The sequence below is a fragment of the Oncorhynchus mykiss genome, chromosome 24 (assembly GCF_013265735.2).
Source record: "Oncorhynchus mykiss isolate Arlee chromosome 24, USDA_OmykA_1.1, whole genome shotgun sequence".
Classification (NCBI taxonomy): Eukaryota; Metazoa; Chordata; class Actinopteri; order Salmoniformes; family Salmonidae; genus Oncorhynchus; species Oncorhynchus mykiss.
In genome coordinates, this window is record NC_048588.1 from 10,348,079 (window position 1) to 10,364,793 (window position 16,715).

At 43.1% G+C, this 16,715-nt stretch overlaps 2 protein-coding genes across 13 annotated transcripts in view; both read right to left on the bottom strand.

The window, feature by feature from the left end:
* Positions 1 to 3,689, bottom strand: part of LOC110503707 (alpha-actinin-4) — a 48,726-nt gene extending 45,037 nt beyond the window's left edge. For 5 of the 9 annotated variants that reach the window (XM_036961895.1, XM_036961896.1, XM_036961900.1 and 2 more), the window contains exon 1: positions 3,335 to 3,688. In XM_036961895.1, coding sequence (XP_036817790.1) covers positions 3,335 to 3,469 — 135 coding nt within the window. In that variant the 5' untranslated portion in view covers positions 3,470 to 3,688. Of the gene's footprint in view, positions 1 to 3,334 lie in introns of all 9 variants that reach the window. The other 4 variants (XM_036961893.1, XM_036961892.1, XM_036961898.1 and 1 more) reach the window with 2 other exon arrangements.
* Positions 3,690 to 4,521: 832 nt separating this feature from the next.
* Positions 4,522 to 15,158, bottom strand: zgc:85932 (CysPc and EFh_PEF_CAPN13_14 domain-containing protein). Of its 4 annotated transcripts, none has more exons than XM_021582182.2 (20): positions 14,652 to 15,158; positions 13,505 to 13,574; positions 11,368 to 11,486; positions 11,070 to 11,203; positions 10,602 to 10,773; positions 10,290 to 10,361; positions 10,011 to 10,102; positions 9,851 to 9,925; positions 9,598 to 9,761; positions 9,277 to 9,434; positions 8,870 to 9,078; positions 8,185 to 8,227; positions 7,982 to 8,071; positions 7,824 to 7,884; positions 7,428 to 7,492; positions 6,926 to 7,033; positions 6,586 to 6,664; positions 6,283 to 6,399; positions 6,024 to 6,082; positions 4,522 to 5,836 (listed from the first exon to the last, which is right to left on the bottom strand). In XM_021582182.2, the coding sequence occupies exons 1-20, from the start codon at positions 14,898 to 14,900 to the stop codon at positions 5,810 to 5,812; spliced, it is 2,163 nt and encodes a 720-aa protein (XP_021437857.1). In that variant the 5' UTR covers positions 14,901 to 15,158; the 3' UTR covers positions 4,522 to 5,809. The 4 variants fall into 4 exon arrangements, 2 of the variants coding, with proteins under 2 accessions (XP_021437857.1, XP_021437858.1); XM_021582183.2 differs by having other exon boundaries at positions 6,965 to 7,033; positions 14,652 to 15,156; XR_002470507.2 differs by lacking the exon at positions 6,926 to 7,033 and having other exon boundaries at positions 7,354 to 7,492.
* Between the last annotated feature and the right edge of the window lie 1,557 nt (positions 15,159 to 16,715).

The window sequence follows — 16,715 nt, forward strand, 5'->3', positions numbered from 1 at the left end:
AACAAAAAAGGGACCAAAAAAAAAAAAATGGTCATGCAATTACTTGGCACAAACCAATCTACTAGTGTTGACTGGCTACATTGCCAGAACATGCAACAGGAGAGGGAACTTTGTTTATTTAAATGGAACAGTGTTTATCACCAACCCATGGCGAAACCCCACAGTCATTACTCTGCTATGTGGAAGAAATAACTTCTCTCCTAAAGCCCCCTCCCACTCCCCATAATAATGCAGCCATCCCCTTCTTCACAGACCACACCACCACACCCAAACACACATTCCTTTCTCCCAATTGCCTACAAGCCCCCAAAAGCACAGGGCCTGGTCCAATAAGCACAGACATACCTACACGCAAACAAGCAGTGCTTCAAGTTGGTGTATACAAACACTGTCTCACATGTACAGACAGAAACCACAGACTCGAGTAGGAGAGCTGCACATTGCAGATATTTGACTCCTGGCTCTAAACAATCCTAAATGAGATTTGGGGGTTGATATCTATAGCCGAACAGTGGCATGTTGGCACCAGCTCAGAAGACAATCTCCCAACAGAAACAGAGTTTTAGTACTACTGATAAGGAGGCTACACAAGAAGTACAAGTCAATAACATGAGCCACACCATCATAGCGTGTGTGTTGCGACTCAATTTCAAAAGACCCCATCTATGGCTTCTAGCATGTGAAGGCATTATGAACCTCTCCTCACTCCCCTAAAATGTAGCCCCATAAACAGGGGAGGGGAGGAGAAACAGACCAGAGAGAATGGCTGACACAGAAAAACACAAATAGCCCCCAAACCCCAACCATTTCAAAAACGGGAGCACCCAAAGATGGTAGGACGACACCCCTTGCCAAGCCCTCAATATGTGGCCACACAACTTCCCTGACACGTTAAAAAAACACAGAACCCCCCCCCAGCTATAATGGGCCACAAATGGAATGTTTCCCCCTGCATGCTCTTGCTGTGGGAGAAAGAGAGAAGAGGGAGGATGGGAGAACGGTTACATTCCATTCTGCTCTGTCCCCTCGCCACCTGGTCATTTTACATTCAGCTGATTTCAGACCAGGGTCAGCAATACTGCTCTCAGGCTGATGACAGGTCAAACACTGACGTGAGATCAGGCAGGGACCACTTGACACCCAGAGGCCTGAGTATATAACTACAAAAAAAAGTGGTCAGCTAGAAGGCCTTCATGCAGATAAAACAATAGAAACTCAGGTGTAGTTTCTCTATGGGCGGAGATAGGAATATCCACACTCACAGTTGAGTCTTCCCTGCTTATCCCTTCATCAGCCCCAGTCACACAAACACACACTCGACAAAGGAGAAACAACCGGTTTCTTTTAACATGGACATAAAATCAGCCACTCCCACTAGTCCAGCGCTTAGTGCCCCAATTCCTTAAAAACACCCTGGCCACTTGTGAGAAACCAAAGCAGCCAGCCCTGAACTGACCGAGTCTGCCAGTCAAATGAATAGCTTGGGGAAATGGGAGAGAATGGAAGAAACTTAGAACACTGCCAACCTTGGCTGTGTAGTAATCTATGCAAGGGCACTGTGGTATGGGTGAGTCTGGTCAGGAGAGAAAGAGCATTTCTCTTGGTGGGGCTGAGTTGGAACAGACTGTTAACAATCATGGTAATGCAAACAGACAGGTACTTTGATAGTGCAGTGTATATAGGGAAATGAGGAGCAGTAAAAATTCCCACTGATCTTAAATATATGTTAAACTGAATGTGAGACGAGACCATATCCAAACAGTGTACGAAAAAGTTTGGCCATCACATCAGGCTGACAGTGGTTGAGTTTGGGGTGGCTTTTACCCTTTGCACATATTTGGTGGCTGAATGTCCTTTGCTTTGAAGTAGGTTGACTAACTGACATCCCGATACATTTGCATGGACACCGATTCCAACATTGCCCTGCTAGTATTGAAATTAAAACAGAAAGAATGGCCTCCAACAAAATTTGGGGTATTACAACATGTCTTGGCGTGTGGCTGATTTTTGGCATTAGGTTGGACTTAATTACATGTTTCTCAAGCTGAAATGGAGCTCTCTGAAGTGTATTACATTTTAACCAGTGTATTAAACTGGACTAGACTGAGCAGGATGACATTTTGGTGTTGAAAAAAACCCTTTAGGTAGAATAACACAGTGGCATGTTGGATGTCCACTTGGAGTCTGATTTCCACATACATACAGCAGGCCTAAATACATAGGCTACAATAAGTACAGAATCACTGGTGGGAGGCATGTATTAACTTCATGCAATAACTGGCACAGCAACGGTGAAAACGCCACAGGAATTTGCCCATGGTTCCCCCTCCGACTTTTCTGTAATAAATGTCCTGGCTATGAATGTCACGCCTCCCCAATGATCTATAAAAGCTATACATCCTTCAGTAACTGGTGTTATTTTTTTAGGAAAGAAGCCCCTATTGCCTGCGTTTGTAGGCCATCTGAGTCATTTGTTCATCATTGAGTATTTTTCTTCCTGTGAGGAAACGTTGGTCTCCCTTCCTTTATAGGGAAACCTATTTAGAGGATCGACATCCAGAGAGTGTAAAGCTGAACGCATGGTTAGGCTAAATCAATTATTTGAATGAATAATGTGGTGAGTTAAAACGCTGAGTAATGATGGGCAGTAATATAATACTCCGGGTGACGTCACTCCACTAAAAAGGCAAATCATTTTCACAACGAGGTGTAGCTCGACAGACCCTCAATCATTCCAGACTGTTAAGCAACATTGCCTCGAATGATCCTCACTCCACATTTCCAAGGTTTGATCATAGTTACAAGCGCGCGAGCATTAAAAGGATTAAGACGAGTCTAAAAACCTTTAAAATATTTTCAGCTGGAAATATTTTATTTTCAACTGCGACAGAAAGTAGATTCCAAAAAAAACAAGAGGGCACAGCAATGTTTTATCTGCTTCGACCCAGAACATATTTTAACACTTTCAGGACACAATTTCTTATACTATTTTTTGACTCACATCGAAATTATGCCTATGGCCATCTTGAAAAATGGCAGAAATATCGACTGGAAAATAAACCAGGCTAACATAAGCGGCAGAACTAGATAGAGTACAATGTTTCATTCCAATAAAAAAACTATCGCTGTCCTCGGTCGATTGAGAAAATACAGGTTGCTGTCGTAATGACGCATGTGGAAAGAGTTTATTAGCCCATGTCTTGTTTGACATATACCATATGGACAAAGGAAAGTTCGTTACATTGACTCGGTATAAAATCGTGTTGTTTTATAGATGCAGCGGCTAGGCAATCAGGGCCCAAATTCAGTCCCCGACCTCTCCCTTCCATTTTACCTTTCTTTGCTGTTTCTCCCAGGCCGGGTCCAGCAGCAGGTCCCGGTCCCAGTCATTTTCTTGTTCTCTTGGGTCCATGTAAACGGCTGGTCCTCCAGACGATGCTTGACTATTAGAAGCGTGATAATCTACCATAGTCAGATAGCTAATAACCTACCGGTATATCTAAGACTCTCGAACGAGAAATAGGGAATGTGACCCAGTTGCGGAAACTCTTTGCTTTCAACGTTCCGTCAGGAATATCCGGTCTATACACTGCCAATACTGGCTAAAAGAATGCTTAATCTCCACCCGAGGAGAGAATGGTGTGGTCGAAAGCAAATAGCCGCTCCTACAAAACTAGAGTAGGTTGCCAGGCCCAAATAGCTCATGAATATTCAGTCGTCTGCTTATTATTCATGAGCTGTTGAGATCCTTCCCCCCAAAAGGCTGAGAGCACATTATTTAGTAGTAGACTATAGCCTACTAAAAGTAATGTTCTAAAAAGTATTATGCCTGATATGTAGCCGAATGTCTTTGTAAAGTAACCTAAATCATTGCAGATTGAAGTCTTTGCATGTTGCTAAATATATAATTGAAACATTGTATCAACATTTAGATGCAATTTATCCTGGCCCCTTGAAACGATACAATGTTGAAATCAATTTTTTAAAAATGCACAAATGGATTTGTAGCCAGTATAGACAGATTTACGAACTGTAACATTTTGAGCGCAATACTAGAATAGTTCTGATAACTACTACTTCTATAATATCCATAGAATATTAAAGTAACTGTCCAGTGAAAATGTCCCTTTCAAAAGTTAATATTATGTTAACTCATATCCAAATAATGTTGTTGACTCATTTAAAACTAATATGTGGCCAAAGCATAAATTGGAGAAAAACACTTCAAAAACCCCACCTCAAACTTGTATCTCCAGTTGTATCTCATTCTGTTGGGGTACGCCCACTCCATTCCAACACAGAAAAGCTGCTTTTTAACATGCTTAATAACAAAAACTATTGAAAGGAAACTATTTCACTCATAGAAATCTGGACAGTTACTTTAAACACAAGCTACACACTACACAGGGGTATATATTCGTCTAAATATATGACTCTGCACAGGGACACTTTCAGGATGCAACCTTTTGGAACGTTCAGATAGAAATACACTATGTTGAACAAACATGCCTCTCTTACATGTAAAATATGGAATTGCATGAGCTTTATTCGTGGCATTTCTATCTACAACATTCTACAATGCTTCTTCTTGCAAGACACGAATCAGACAGAGCCTATAACAAGACCACCCATTTTATGTAATATTAATGAGGACATGCTACACCATGAATCATTTAGCCAGTGAGCCCATTGGTGTTGTTACCCACCTCAGATTTTTGTTGTCCCTTCATGGAGAGCCTATGCCACCTCACTGGTGCCCAAATCAATAGTCCTACATGCAGGTGCATCGAAACCAAAACCGTATGAAATTCCCTTGGGCCTATAATTTTGTTTGAAAGCTTGTCGTGTGTAAAGTGGCTTATATTTACCATTCAAATTTGATATGCTGGATCTGGCTGACATGACCAGACACTACATGAAGTAGGTCACGCTCCAACTGTGTGTCCATGCCAATTATCATCAGCGAGGCCTGATATACCATATGAATCATCGCAGGCCCCCCTAGCCCTCTAATGTTTTCATGACTGCCACATTGTGCCACATTCCTAATCGTTTTCTGATATACAGAAATCCCATGGGCATTGGACTCCATCCCCCATTACTATAAGGAATCATTGTGGTGTGTACAATGTCAAGGTTAAATTATTACACATCAAACTGTCATATCCATTTTCTAATTAATTATATTTAAATGTAATGACAGACCTAGATTTGGCATCTCCTTTTTCAAAAAGCCTGTTGCAGGTGAAGCTAGTACATAGGGGAAAGGACAATTCATTCAAAGGTGTGCAACTACACCTGTTCTCCTTTGATATCAATGTTTACTGATCCTAATTCCAGTTATTTTAGATTGTTTAATACGTCTGGGGTGTGTGTGTGTTGAGTACAAAATTAGCAGCTGTACTTCAAGCTACATTTTTAGCTTCTGAAATCAGTCTGACTTATTTAACACTCGTGTAATAATGGCACAATAGGAAATTGCTTGAACGTTTGCCACAGTACCCCTGGTTCTGGTATGTGCTTTTTTTTCACTATTCAGAAAACAAGATCATCCCACATTTGAAGCGGATATTTACACACACTAAAGTCTCTCAGCAGAACATACATTTTTCAAAACATTCCCCGCTGAAAAGAAGTCAACAGAAAGTGAAACAGAATTACAGCATGCACTTAGTTGCTAAAATCTGATGTTCGGCACAAATAATTGAAAGTCTTTATTGCAAAATAGATCTGTAACTTTTCATTTAAAACAATGCTGCACCAAAAACCAGTTGAGCCGGCGGAGGGGATGAAAACCAGTGAGAGCGGGTCAGTTGTACATCGTCATGTGGAGCCACTACAAATCAGAAAAAGGGTGAGTCAATAAATCAATATTTAATTAAAATGGCTATCCAAGCCATTATACATATGTGATCACATGCAAAAGCGGCCTTTTCATTCATGTTAAGTCTGCCGTATTCTGCATGTTTACTAGGCTGTGAGAAAAAGAGTAGGTTTGGATCATCTGTCCTGTATGCTCTTACCTGTCTGTAGCTAACTGATATGGTCCCCATTCCCACAATGTCATAGGCTTGAAATTTATCTGTGAATGGCGCAAACATGATGAATTAGACCAAATATCCTTACATACAAAAACACATTTCTCTTGTATGATTATTAGTTTATTCTAAGTGCACTTTCTTGTCAGTAACACATCTTCAACCATTTAAAATCCCACATCAATCAGTCTTCCTAAATTCCTATTTTCAGTCCTTGTTGGACCACACCCATGCCCTCCCTTACGAATCATGCTGTCCAGTTTCATCAGCAGGTATAGGAAACCGGGGTAACTGACTGTCATGTCTGGCTCTGTGTAGCGCAGGCCGATCAGCTCCAGGATGAAGTCATCCACCCCCATGCCTAGACCAAACGAATACATATCAACATATCATACATATCAACTCATGTTCAACCACATAACCAGTTTCAATTCTGTTGGTATAAAGTTCATGTGGACCAATAGGGACTGAACATGAAGAGTGGCATTTTGGCGCCCCCTAAAAGGCACCAATGGAAGCTTGTCATTATATCATAAGTGTGTTCTACCTGCAGCTTTCAAGGCAGGTGAGACTTCAGGGTACTCCAGCAACTGGGATTTGTTCTTATCAAACGTCAAGAATATATCCTGTTAAGTGGAAGATCAAGACCAGCATGACTGAATAATATTTTCAGACAAATATAACTCAAATCACTTCGCATGCATCGAAGGGGTCGTATGATTATTGAATCAGCTCAGTCACATGATTGAATCAGAGAAGTCACCGATCCCTATTATATGTCCTTTAGCCAATCATAATTAGACTACAAAGACAAAGCATGCTTTAGCCAATCATACTACCGCCCAATCTTATCATATTGAAAGAACAGAATGATTGAAACTGTAAACCTTCCACTGACAGATGGCTTCGTATGGTTTAGACCTTACTGTCCATTTCCTGATCTTGTCCCACAGTGCCTGGAACCCCTGCCAGTCCAGCTGAGCTAACCCCCGACTCTGAGTTGACACTGCAGTCAAGGAAACTGCCCATCAAAAATGCATGGCATAATTAAGGTCTTGGTAGATCAGCAGACCAAGTGAGGTCATGGTGGACAAGTTACCCTACCTTTGTATGTCTATGTACATACATGGCAAGTGTGTAACGTTCCACATTACATAGCTCCCCAAAAAAAGGGCTATGATCTTCAAACAGTCGGCCTAGCCGAGGCTCGAACCCCTATGACCAGGGGGTATATGTGAGCTTAGACCGCTACACCAGAATCTGTTATATATTTAACCTATATTAACATGTTTATTGATCTATATAAACTACTGACCATACAGCCATGTTGAGACTCGATGCAGACTGGTTCAGCCATACATGTATTTTTTTCTCCAGGAGAAAGGATACATCCGTGAGGACCACAAAGCTCTTGCAGTGCTCCAGGACCAGCTTCTTCTCGCTCCCCCCCAGCACTGCAGGCCACAGCCCAGGAAAAGAGCAGGAAGCCACACAGACAAACCGTCAGTTTGGAACAGTTAAGACTTCCTCCTGCAGTGACATCACTACTTCCTGAATGTTCCCGCTGTAGTTATGGCTTATGGAAGACTGCTAAATCAGTAGAGAGATTCGTACAGTTTTCCAGAATTTTCCAGGTGCATGTTGGCAAAGCAATGGCTACTGGTTGACAGATGCCATTATAACAAGCTGCTGTAAAGGGGAAGTGTGTACATGGTAATCAAAGGTGTGTCTTAGCTCCCATTTTTGAGGGACGATAGCGGCCCATTTTTGGAGCCAAACCCTTACCTCCGCCTTTTATGGCCTCGGTAAGCAGGTTGAGAAGCTCCAAAGGTCGACACTCTCCTTTCTGTTGGGAGGTTAGAAAAAAAGTTTTGAAAGTAAATATTGCACATCTTAGGCTAGAATGGAACAGTTCACATGGAACCTACTACATGTGTTCTCACCTTGTTGCGGTGCTTTTTAAAGAGCTGTCGTGTGGCCTCAGGAGAGGGCAGAGCCGACAGGTGTGGAAAGGAGGGCTGCAAGAGGGAGATCTACAGTGGAACACACAGGATGATCCATTTAGTCATATCATGAAAACTCATACTAATGGAAACAGGAGGTGTTGGATTGTGGATACTTTGGACATCAATGCAATGACCTCTACCTGTGTGGGGGAGTTTACTTCAGTGCCGGGCTTCTCAGCTGGCCTGCAAACACAAAGAAAATACAGAATCATACGATTTAACTTGAAAAACAGACCTTTTAATTGGTGGATAAACATACACACCGAGTGTATAAAGCATTAGGAAAACTTTCCTAATATTGAGTCACATCCCCTTTGGTCCTCAGAACAGCCTCAATTTGTCGGGGCATGGACTCTACAAGGTGTCCAAAGTGTTCCACAGGGATGCTGGCCCAAGTTGACTTCAATGCTTCCCAAGGTCAAGTTGGCTGAATGTCCTTTGGGTGGTGGACCAGTCTTGAGACAGTTCTTGACACACTCAAACCGGAGTGCCTGGCACCTACCACCATACCCCATTGAAAGGCATTTAACATCTTTACTCTTGCTCATTCACCCTCTGAATGACACACATACACAATCCATGACTAAATTATCTCAAGGAAACAGTTCCTCCACACCGACTGTGGATTTAACAGGTGGCATCAATAAGGATCATAGCTTTCACCTGGATTCACCTGGTCAGTCTGTCATGGAAAGAGCAGGTGTTCTTAAAATGTTGTAAACTCAGTGTAATTTAGAGAGCCTTTTCTTGACTGAGAGCCGTGAAACTAACAATTATCATAGGTATCTCTGCCTCCAACATCCAGTCATGGACTGGTCCACTCACGTCGCATTGTTGCCCTTTTCTGTCAAAACCCGCAGGATGAACTCTCCCTGCTGATTGGTATCCGCGGTGGAGGGGATGATGACATAATGGCCGGGCGCCAGGCGACCACGAATCACCACCTCCGTTCGCTGGGCGTAACCCTGGGTGCTGATGAGTGGGCGGCGCAAGCTCAGGTCCAAAGAGGACAGGTAAGAGCACTCTGAGGCAGCCTGGGAAGAGAGGGGTGGATACGGTAGGGTACATACACACACATTTCCACACTGAGAAAAATGATGCCACACTCAAATATTCCCTGACTTCTTCCTCCCTTCTTTTTTCTCTCATATTTAGTGAGGCTCATTTAAATCTACTCTGGCTGTATTTCCTGTTGTGTGTGTATGTCTGCATACAGTCATGTGCTGGTGTACCTTGTAGATATCCAGGCCGATGCCCAGGTGGACTCCTCTGAGTCTCTGGTGCTTCTGCATGAGGGCCACTAGGAAGGAACAGGTCAGTTCAGGGTCACTGGGGTCATCGTCCTCCTCCAGCAGGGTCAAGTGGAACTGAGGGTTCTGCCAGAACCAGCCTGGACAGATACATATTTAGTATTGTACATCATCTGCGTGTGTATGTTTCAATAAGGCACACACATGGATATCAATCTATTCCTTCGCTGATTATGTATGACTGAATTCATTTTTATTTCATAGTTGTGGTGTGTGTGTCAGTAGCATTGTGACTTTTCCCACCCCCTTTGGGAGAGCCCCCGGCGGAGATGTGTGGAACCCAGCTCCCATGATGCATCGTGCAGTTCCATGGCCTCTGTGTGGCGCCCGGCTCACTCAGGGTCTCCTCACTCAGGTGACACACCTCCATCGACTCAAAGTTCTGACGGAAGTCCGACACTGCCATCCTGAGCGAGGAGAGAGAGATGCTATTAATATATGTGAACAGGTGAAGTATAGACACAAAGAGAAAGTCTATGAAGAGAGGTCCACTTACCAGAACTCCCCGTCCTCCTTCTGAACCCTGTCCAGACGCTTCTGCTCCTCCTCACGGACATGACTCCACTCAGGCCTGTGGACAGACAAACACACTGTGAGGAACCTGCCCCAACACACACATGTAAATGGTATGATTAATGGGTTAATAGCTAGCTAACCCATTCATGTCACTCCAGGGTCCCTCCCACTCCATCTTTCCCCAGGGGTTGTGAACACGGACCAGCTCCACAGTCCCATACTTCGTCTTCACCTGAGGGAGTGGAGGAGTGAGAGAGACAGAGTCACCCAAGCTGAAAACCTATTTGACTATCAAACACAGGAAACCCAACTCCACTGAATGTGTGCAGGTTTTGGCTGGTGGCATTAGGACACTTTTGGCCTTGGTGTGCAGTCATGAATCAGAGAGTGAATTTGACAACAGAGGCAGGTAGTCTTACATTTTCAAGCCCAGTTACAGAGTAGGCATGTCTGAACAGGATTCCAAACTCATTCCTCTCCTCAAGGGGGCCCTGTGGGAAAATGAACCCACGCATAACATATGTTAATGTCTAAGCAAAGTAGAACAGAAGGTTAATATTACCGGGTTCTGCTCACTGATACAATTATAGGAGTGGGTTTGAATCCTAATACACGTAGAAAGGTTATTCCATCAGAAAGATGGAGCTCGGCACCTATGTTTCATCACTATGTCCCCTGTAGTATCACACACACACACACACACACACACACACACACACACACACACACACCTGGCAGTTGGCACAGTTGATGAGTGCTCCCTTGGCCAGAATGGGCTTGAGGAAGGCTGCCAGGTCCTTGGGCAGAGAAGCCACAGTCAGCACCTCAGTTATGCCCCCTGTCATGTCCACCATGGCCTCGTGGGGGAAGCCCATGTTCAGGGCCCGATAGCCTCCCTTCAGCCTGACAGAGAGGGTCAATCACAACAGGTAAGATTGGAGGCCAGAGCAGCATTATAGTGCAGTGGACACACTGGTACATCCTGGTGTTATCCACTTTGGCCTTACGCAACTAAAGCCACACGCAGGAGGTAATTACACTGACAAGATAGAATGACGTAGACATGCAGTTCTAGACCAACTCGGAGGTAAAATATCAAATCATTGCATCCACAAAGACAACGTGTGTGTGACAGGATAGCAGGAAAAAAAACAGCATGCATAGAACACCAAAGATCGCAGAGACAGACAAACACCGACTTGGCGTAGGCCTTCTCCAACAGAGCACTCCAGAACTCTCTTTTCTCTGAGGAGCACAGGTAGATCAGCTTGCCCTTTTGCGTAGGCAGCAGGTCATCAACCTTCACCTTCTCCCACTCGCCATACTGCCAGAACTATAGACAGACAGGTTTTCATTTTAATCTCAGGGATAGGCATCAACAAACTCCAACTAAAATAGTCATTCACCCATATGTCCTATAAACAGGAGTGCAAATTCGACAAACCTTGACAAATACTGTACAGCCTAATTAGGTGTGTTTAATGTCCTGAGGCTGACCTGGAAGTAAAAGCTGCCGTTGTAACCCTCCTGGAAGCTCTGCCCATTGGGCACCACCCGCTCCAACAGTGGGCGATACAGGGAGAGGGATGCCACCGCAGACAGGAACCAGCAGTCATCTAATCAACAGAGAGCAGGGGAGGACAGAGGGTCACTGGGTAAGTCAAGGGAGAGCATGTTTAGTAATTTGATGATGACCAGCTGTCGTTTACTGTACAGTAGACATACAATTCATTAATGATGTCAAAGCCATTCTGTGCTCTAGGGTAGAACTTTGCTGTCATGACATGGCCCTTTCTGGGTATAAAGTGTGGCATCCCCCTTGCTCTCCTTTCTTACACCCAGGTTCTGTTATCTCAGGTTGTCAATTCCTTGAGGAGACTCTCTCCTCCTGGCCATGCAGTGTAGAGAGAGAGAGAGAGTTTCACAGTAGAACAAAGGAACTTCTTCTACATCACAGAACTTGAGAACTAAACAATATCCATGTTTTGGAGAATGTGTAAACGGTCGGTGGAGAAGCCAGCTACGACCTGGTCCGTTTTGTTTCATGTTTGTGACCTCATGAAAGACAATACAGCCACATTACCATAACTCTGTTTATACAGGTGCCTCCGTTATGAGGTTTGCGTCTAATTATTGTATAAAATAAATGAGTAAAGATGAAACTATTTGTGAAATGATGTAATGCTATGTTAAACCATTAATGTGAGAGAATTGTATTCCCTTTAAAGTTTAACTCAGTCATTGGCCCGCCCCCATGAGCACAGGCATGATCTGGCTCATGGGACAGCCCTTTTCTACTGTTACGAATAAAAACCCCACCTGAAGAAATCCTCTTCAGACCATGCGTACCTCGGTCAGCTGAGGGGTCTAAGGGTGAGTAGAAAAAACCTCAGTATAAGCTAAGGTTGTAATGGTTGTTGAATTCCTAACCATACCACGTGGAGCATTGGCCACACAGGTGGAAATGGTTAAACTCAGACTATCGATCCCGACAGAATAAGAGCAAATCTTTGATACTAATGACTAGTCTGCAGGTAGAAATGATGTCAACCTGACATGCGAAGATCGACAACTGCCGAAACACCTAATCTATAAGAACATTTTTGAAGGGAACTCTGAAGTATCCATTCTAATCAAGAACAGAAGAGACGCTTGGATGAACTTTCCAACAGAAAGACGGACGATTCCAACAGAGATCATGACGACACACTGAGCGTAAATATATAGTGATTGCAATTATTCCCGAATGACTGAGCGTTTGTGCAAAGGATTAGCATTTCAATTAATATAATTATGAACTGTGTAGTGACTCATTTTTGTCTTTCCCGCCCTTCTCAGTCCACACCCACTTCCCTTTGTCCACCAAGCCGTTATATCGGCTTAGCCCACTAGGGAACCTCCCCTATCATTTCCTTGTAACCATATCTACTGTGTTGTTTGTTTATCCATTTCTGTGATTATTTAGTTAGTAAATAAATGATTAAGACAATTGATGTATGGATGATTCATAGTAAAGGCTGGGTTCTTGCAGATAACCAACAATTTACATTGTTTGAAATGAGACGAATGTGAGGTAAAGAATAATTAATTAATTAGAAGACTAATTGATCAGATATTAAAATATCTGAAGAGTTATATATGGAAAATTAAAACTTTGCAATCTGAAGATTTTCCTTGGTTAATTATATTTACATGATTCGTTTAATCACGTAATAATAATTACAGAGAATTGATTTGATGAAATAACAGTCTTCACTTTAATGATGCCAAAGACACGACATTGCCATCAATGGGAGAAAACTTTGGCTAATAAGGAAACAGACAGATCAACCGTACCCCAGCTTATTGTGGTACTGCAATGGTTGGAAACAAGACTAAGGGCTCTATTCAATCTGTAAAGCATTACAGATTCCACAATAGACATTTGAAGGTAATTTCTGATTGAGCAGACATATGCAGTGTTTACAATGAACGCAGCCTCCACTAAAAAGCGGGAACATTGACATTTAAAGGCAATCACGCTGCAACGCTGAACTTCTGCGACGCAGATTGAACAACACCCTAATATGTAAGGAGGCAGGTGGTGGAAAGCCACTGCTTCGGGCAACATACATATGGCATTTGATCTACTTACTCAGAACTCCCTGACACACGTCCATACGTGTTGCTCCATCCACTATGAACTGTGCTGAAGGGCAGATATCCTGGGAGAGAGGGAAGAGAAAGCAAGACACAACATGCCTCTTAATAACAAACCTTTAGCTGAGTGTCTCATTTACTGGGTAAGATGAAGTGGATAACAACATACCAGGGACACACTCCTGTTTACATGATCTAAAGTAGTGTAGAGACTTTAACCCACCTGTCCTCACTCACAACTGTTGCTTTTTACAGTTTGTTTATATTTATGATTGACTGAACACTACTAGGCCTCCCCATAGATAAATAAACTGAAATAAAAGTGCAAAGATACACGGTGACAGGCATTGTTGACCTAAGACTCCATCTTCAATGGAGAGAAACAAAGCAAATACAACATGACGTAGGTAAGGAGACCTTTGTGTCTTTATGACTAAAACCAGCCGACCAGACTTGGCTCTCATGACAGCTTGACAATTGGCTATGCCTTGAGGCTAAAATCACTATGATCTAGTCCTGCCCTAATGCAGTAGTCTTCAATCCAGGGCCTGAACTCATAAAGCATTGTCCAATGGTAGGGCTATTCAACTCTTTCTTACCCTACGAGGTCTGGAGCCTGCTGGTTTTCTGATCCATCTGATAATTAATAGCACCCACCTATGATTCAGTAATCTGGAGCTTGATACCCACCCAGTGGATCAGGGCCAGGCTGGAAGATCACTGCCCCAATGTCCGAGTTTCTCACCACTTCATTGACATTTGAGTGACAAAAGCTAAACTCTATACCAAACATTACCCACACAAATCTAATCTGCGTTTTTTCTTTTTAATGGTGGTTGTCAGTACATGCATGATTCTTAGCACGTCTATGCGACCTGAAAGAGAAGTATATGACACACCCCTAAAAACTTGCATTTGTCATGCATTGAAAATAACTGTCCATTAGAGACACCCGTCCACCCCTGTTGTCAATGCAAACATATCACACTCACAGTGTATTGCAATTATACATAACATGGTATGTCGGATGGTTTTATTAATACACACTTATTTTGTAAGAGAGAAAGGTTTCCATTTAAATTAAGTATTTTCATTAATTATTTTTTATTTGTTTATGTTATAACAATGTCATACTGCGCTACCTTTGGGCGTCTCCATTCCATGGCGGGTTGAAGAATCATATCTCCCATTGGAAAGTCGTAGTCCACGAACAACCCATCATCCATTGAATTACCGCCGCTACCATGTTTTTGAAGAACTGGAGTAGGTTTGTCAGCGGTAAATGACGAGAGCCACCGTTTGGAGTTAAACGAGCTTCCGAGATCTTCAGTCGTTGCCTCTGCTGTACCTATTTCTGCGACCGGAGTCTTCTTTTCATTACTGTCACTCATACCGTCGCAATTCTTTCTGAATGTCCTTACAAAACCGATATGCTGTTTGTTGTGCAGTTAAAATAGTGTGCATGCAGAGAAACCCTTCAACTTTTAAAACACTTGCTCTATCCACTTTTCAATTATTATCCAGGAGTTACCGTACCAACTTTTCTAGAGTCTTCTGACTTTGTAGTCATGAACCGATTTACCTTGTCAAAATGGCCATTGGCCACACCCTCGTTACTGCACTGTAACTCACCTGTGCAGCCTTCGAAAGTCTCGCTTGCATGCGCACTCTCATGATTCATAAATCGTTGCATGACCCAAGTCATATAAATTGAACAAAAATATAAACGCAACATGTAAAGTGTTGGTCCCATGTTTCATGAGCTGAAATAAAAGTTACCAGAAATGTTCCATATGCACAAAAAGCTTATTTCTCTCAAATGTTGTACACACATTCATTTACATCCCTGTTAGTGATAATTTATCATTTGCCAAGATAATCCATCCACTTGACAGGTGTGGAATATCAAAAAGCTGATTAAACAGCATGATCATTACACAGGTGCACCGTGTGCTGGGGGCCATACACCGCTACTCTAAAATGTGCAGTTTTATCACAACACAATGCCACAGATGTCTCAAGTTGAGGGAGTGTGCAATTGCCATGCCGCCATGCTGACGGTTTGTTCATGTCAACGTTGTGAACAGAGTGCCCTATGGTGGAGGTGGGGTTATGATATGGGCAGGCATAAGCTCCAGACAATAAACACAATTAAATTTTATTGATGGCAATTTGAATGCAGAGATACAGTGATGAGATCCCGAGGCCCATTATCGTGCCATTCGTCTGCCGCCATCACCTTGTTTCAGCATGATAATGCACTGCTCCATGTCGCAAGGATCTGTACACAATTCTTGGAAGCTAAAAATGTCCACTTCTTCCATGGCCTGCATACTCACCAGACCGCGTGTTCCAGTTCCCACCAATATACAGCAACTTCGCACAGCCATTGAGAGGGCAAACATTCCACAGGTCACAATGGTACCGGAGGGGATGGCTGACGATTTACGTGCTCCAAACCAACTGTGTTATTTTGTTCGTTTTTTTAGCGTTGTTTGTAACTTATTTTGTACATAATGTTGCTGCTACCTTCTCTTATGACCGGAAATAACTTCTGGAGATCAGAACAGCGATAAATCACCACAAACTGGTAGAAGCTTTCTCCTTTAACGAGTCCAATGAATCCAACGTAAAGGATATACTGCTTTCCCAGGAACAGGCCCAAATCCTTGTCATTTGCGTGAAGAGAAGACGGAGAAAAAGGGGTCGGAGGTCAGGCTGCCTTCTGAGAATTCGTAGGCAAGTGAGTAAACCCCCAATGCCATCCGTTCTATAAAAACAGTATGTTTTACCGAGTCGTGGCTGAATGACGACATGAACAACATACAGCTGCCGGGTTTTACACTGTATCGTCAGGATAGAACAGCGGCCTCTGGTAAGACAAGAGGTGGCGGTCTATGTAGATTTGAAAACAACAGCTGGTGCACAATATCTAAATAAGTCTTGAGGTCTTGCCTGCCTGAGGTAGTGTATCTCATGATGAGCTGTAGACCACACTATCTGTATTTTTCGTAGCTGTCCACATACCACCACAGACCGATGCTGGCACTAAGACTGCACTCAATGAGCTGTATACCACCATAAGCAAACAGGAAAATGCTCATCCAGAAGAGGCGCTCCTAGTGGCCGGGGACTTTAATCCAGGGACACTTAAATCGGTTTTATCAAATTTCTACCAGCATGTTAATGTGCAACCAGAGGGGAAA

Bases quoted from the DNA above. Each gene is read 5' to 3' on its own strand.
- zgc:85932 (XM_021582182.2), bottom strand. From the start codon at position 14,900: ATGAGTGACAGTAATGAAAAGAAGACTCCGGTCGCAGAAATAGGTACA. The intron at 11,487-13,504 runs GTAAGTAGATCA...TCTGTTGATTAG, and splicing joins CGTGTGTCAGGGAGTTCTGA to ATGACTGCTGGTTCCTGTCT. The intron at 8,228-8,869 runs GTGAGTGGACCA...TTGTGTTTGCAG, and splicing joins GAAAAGGGCAACAATGCGAC to GCCAGCTGAGAAGCCCGGCA.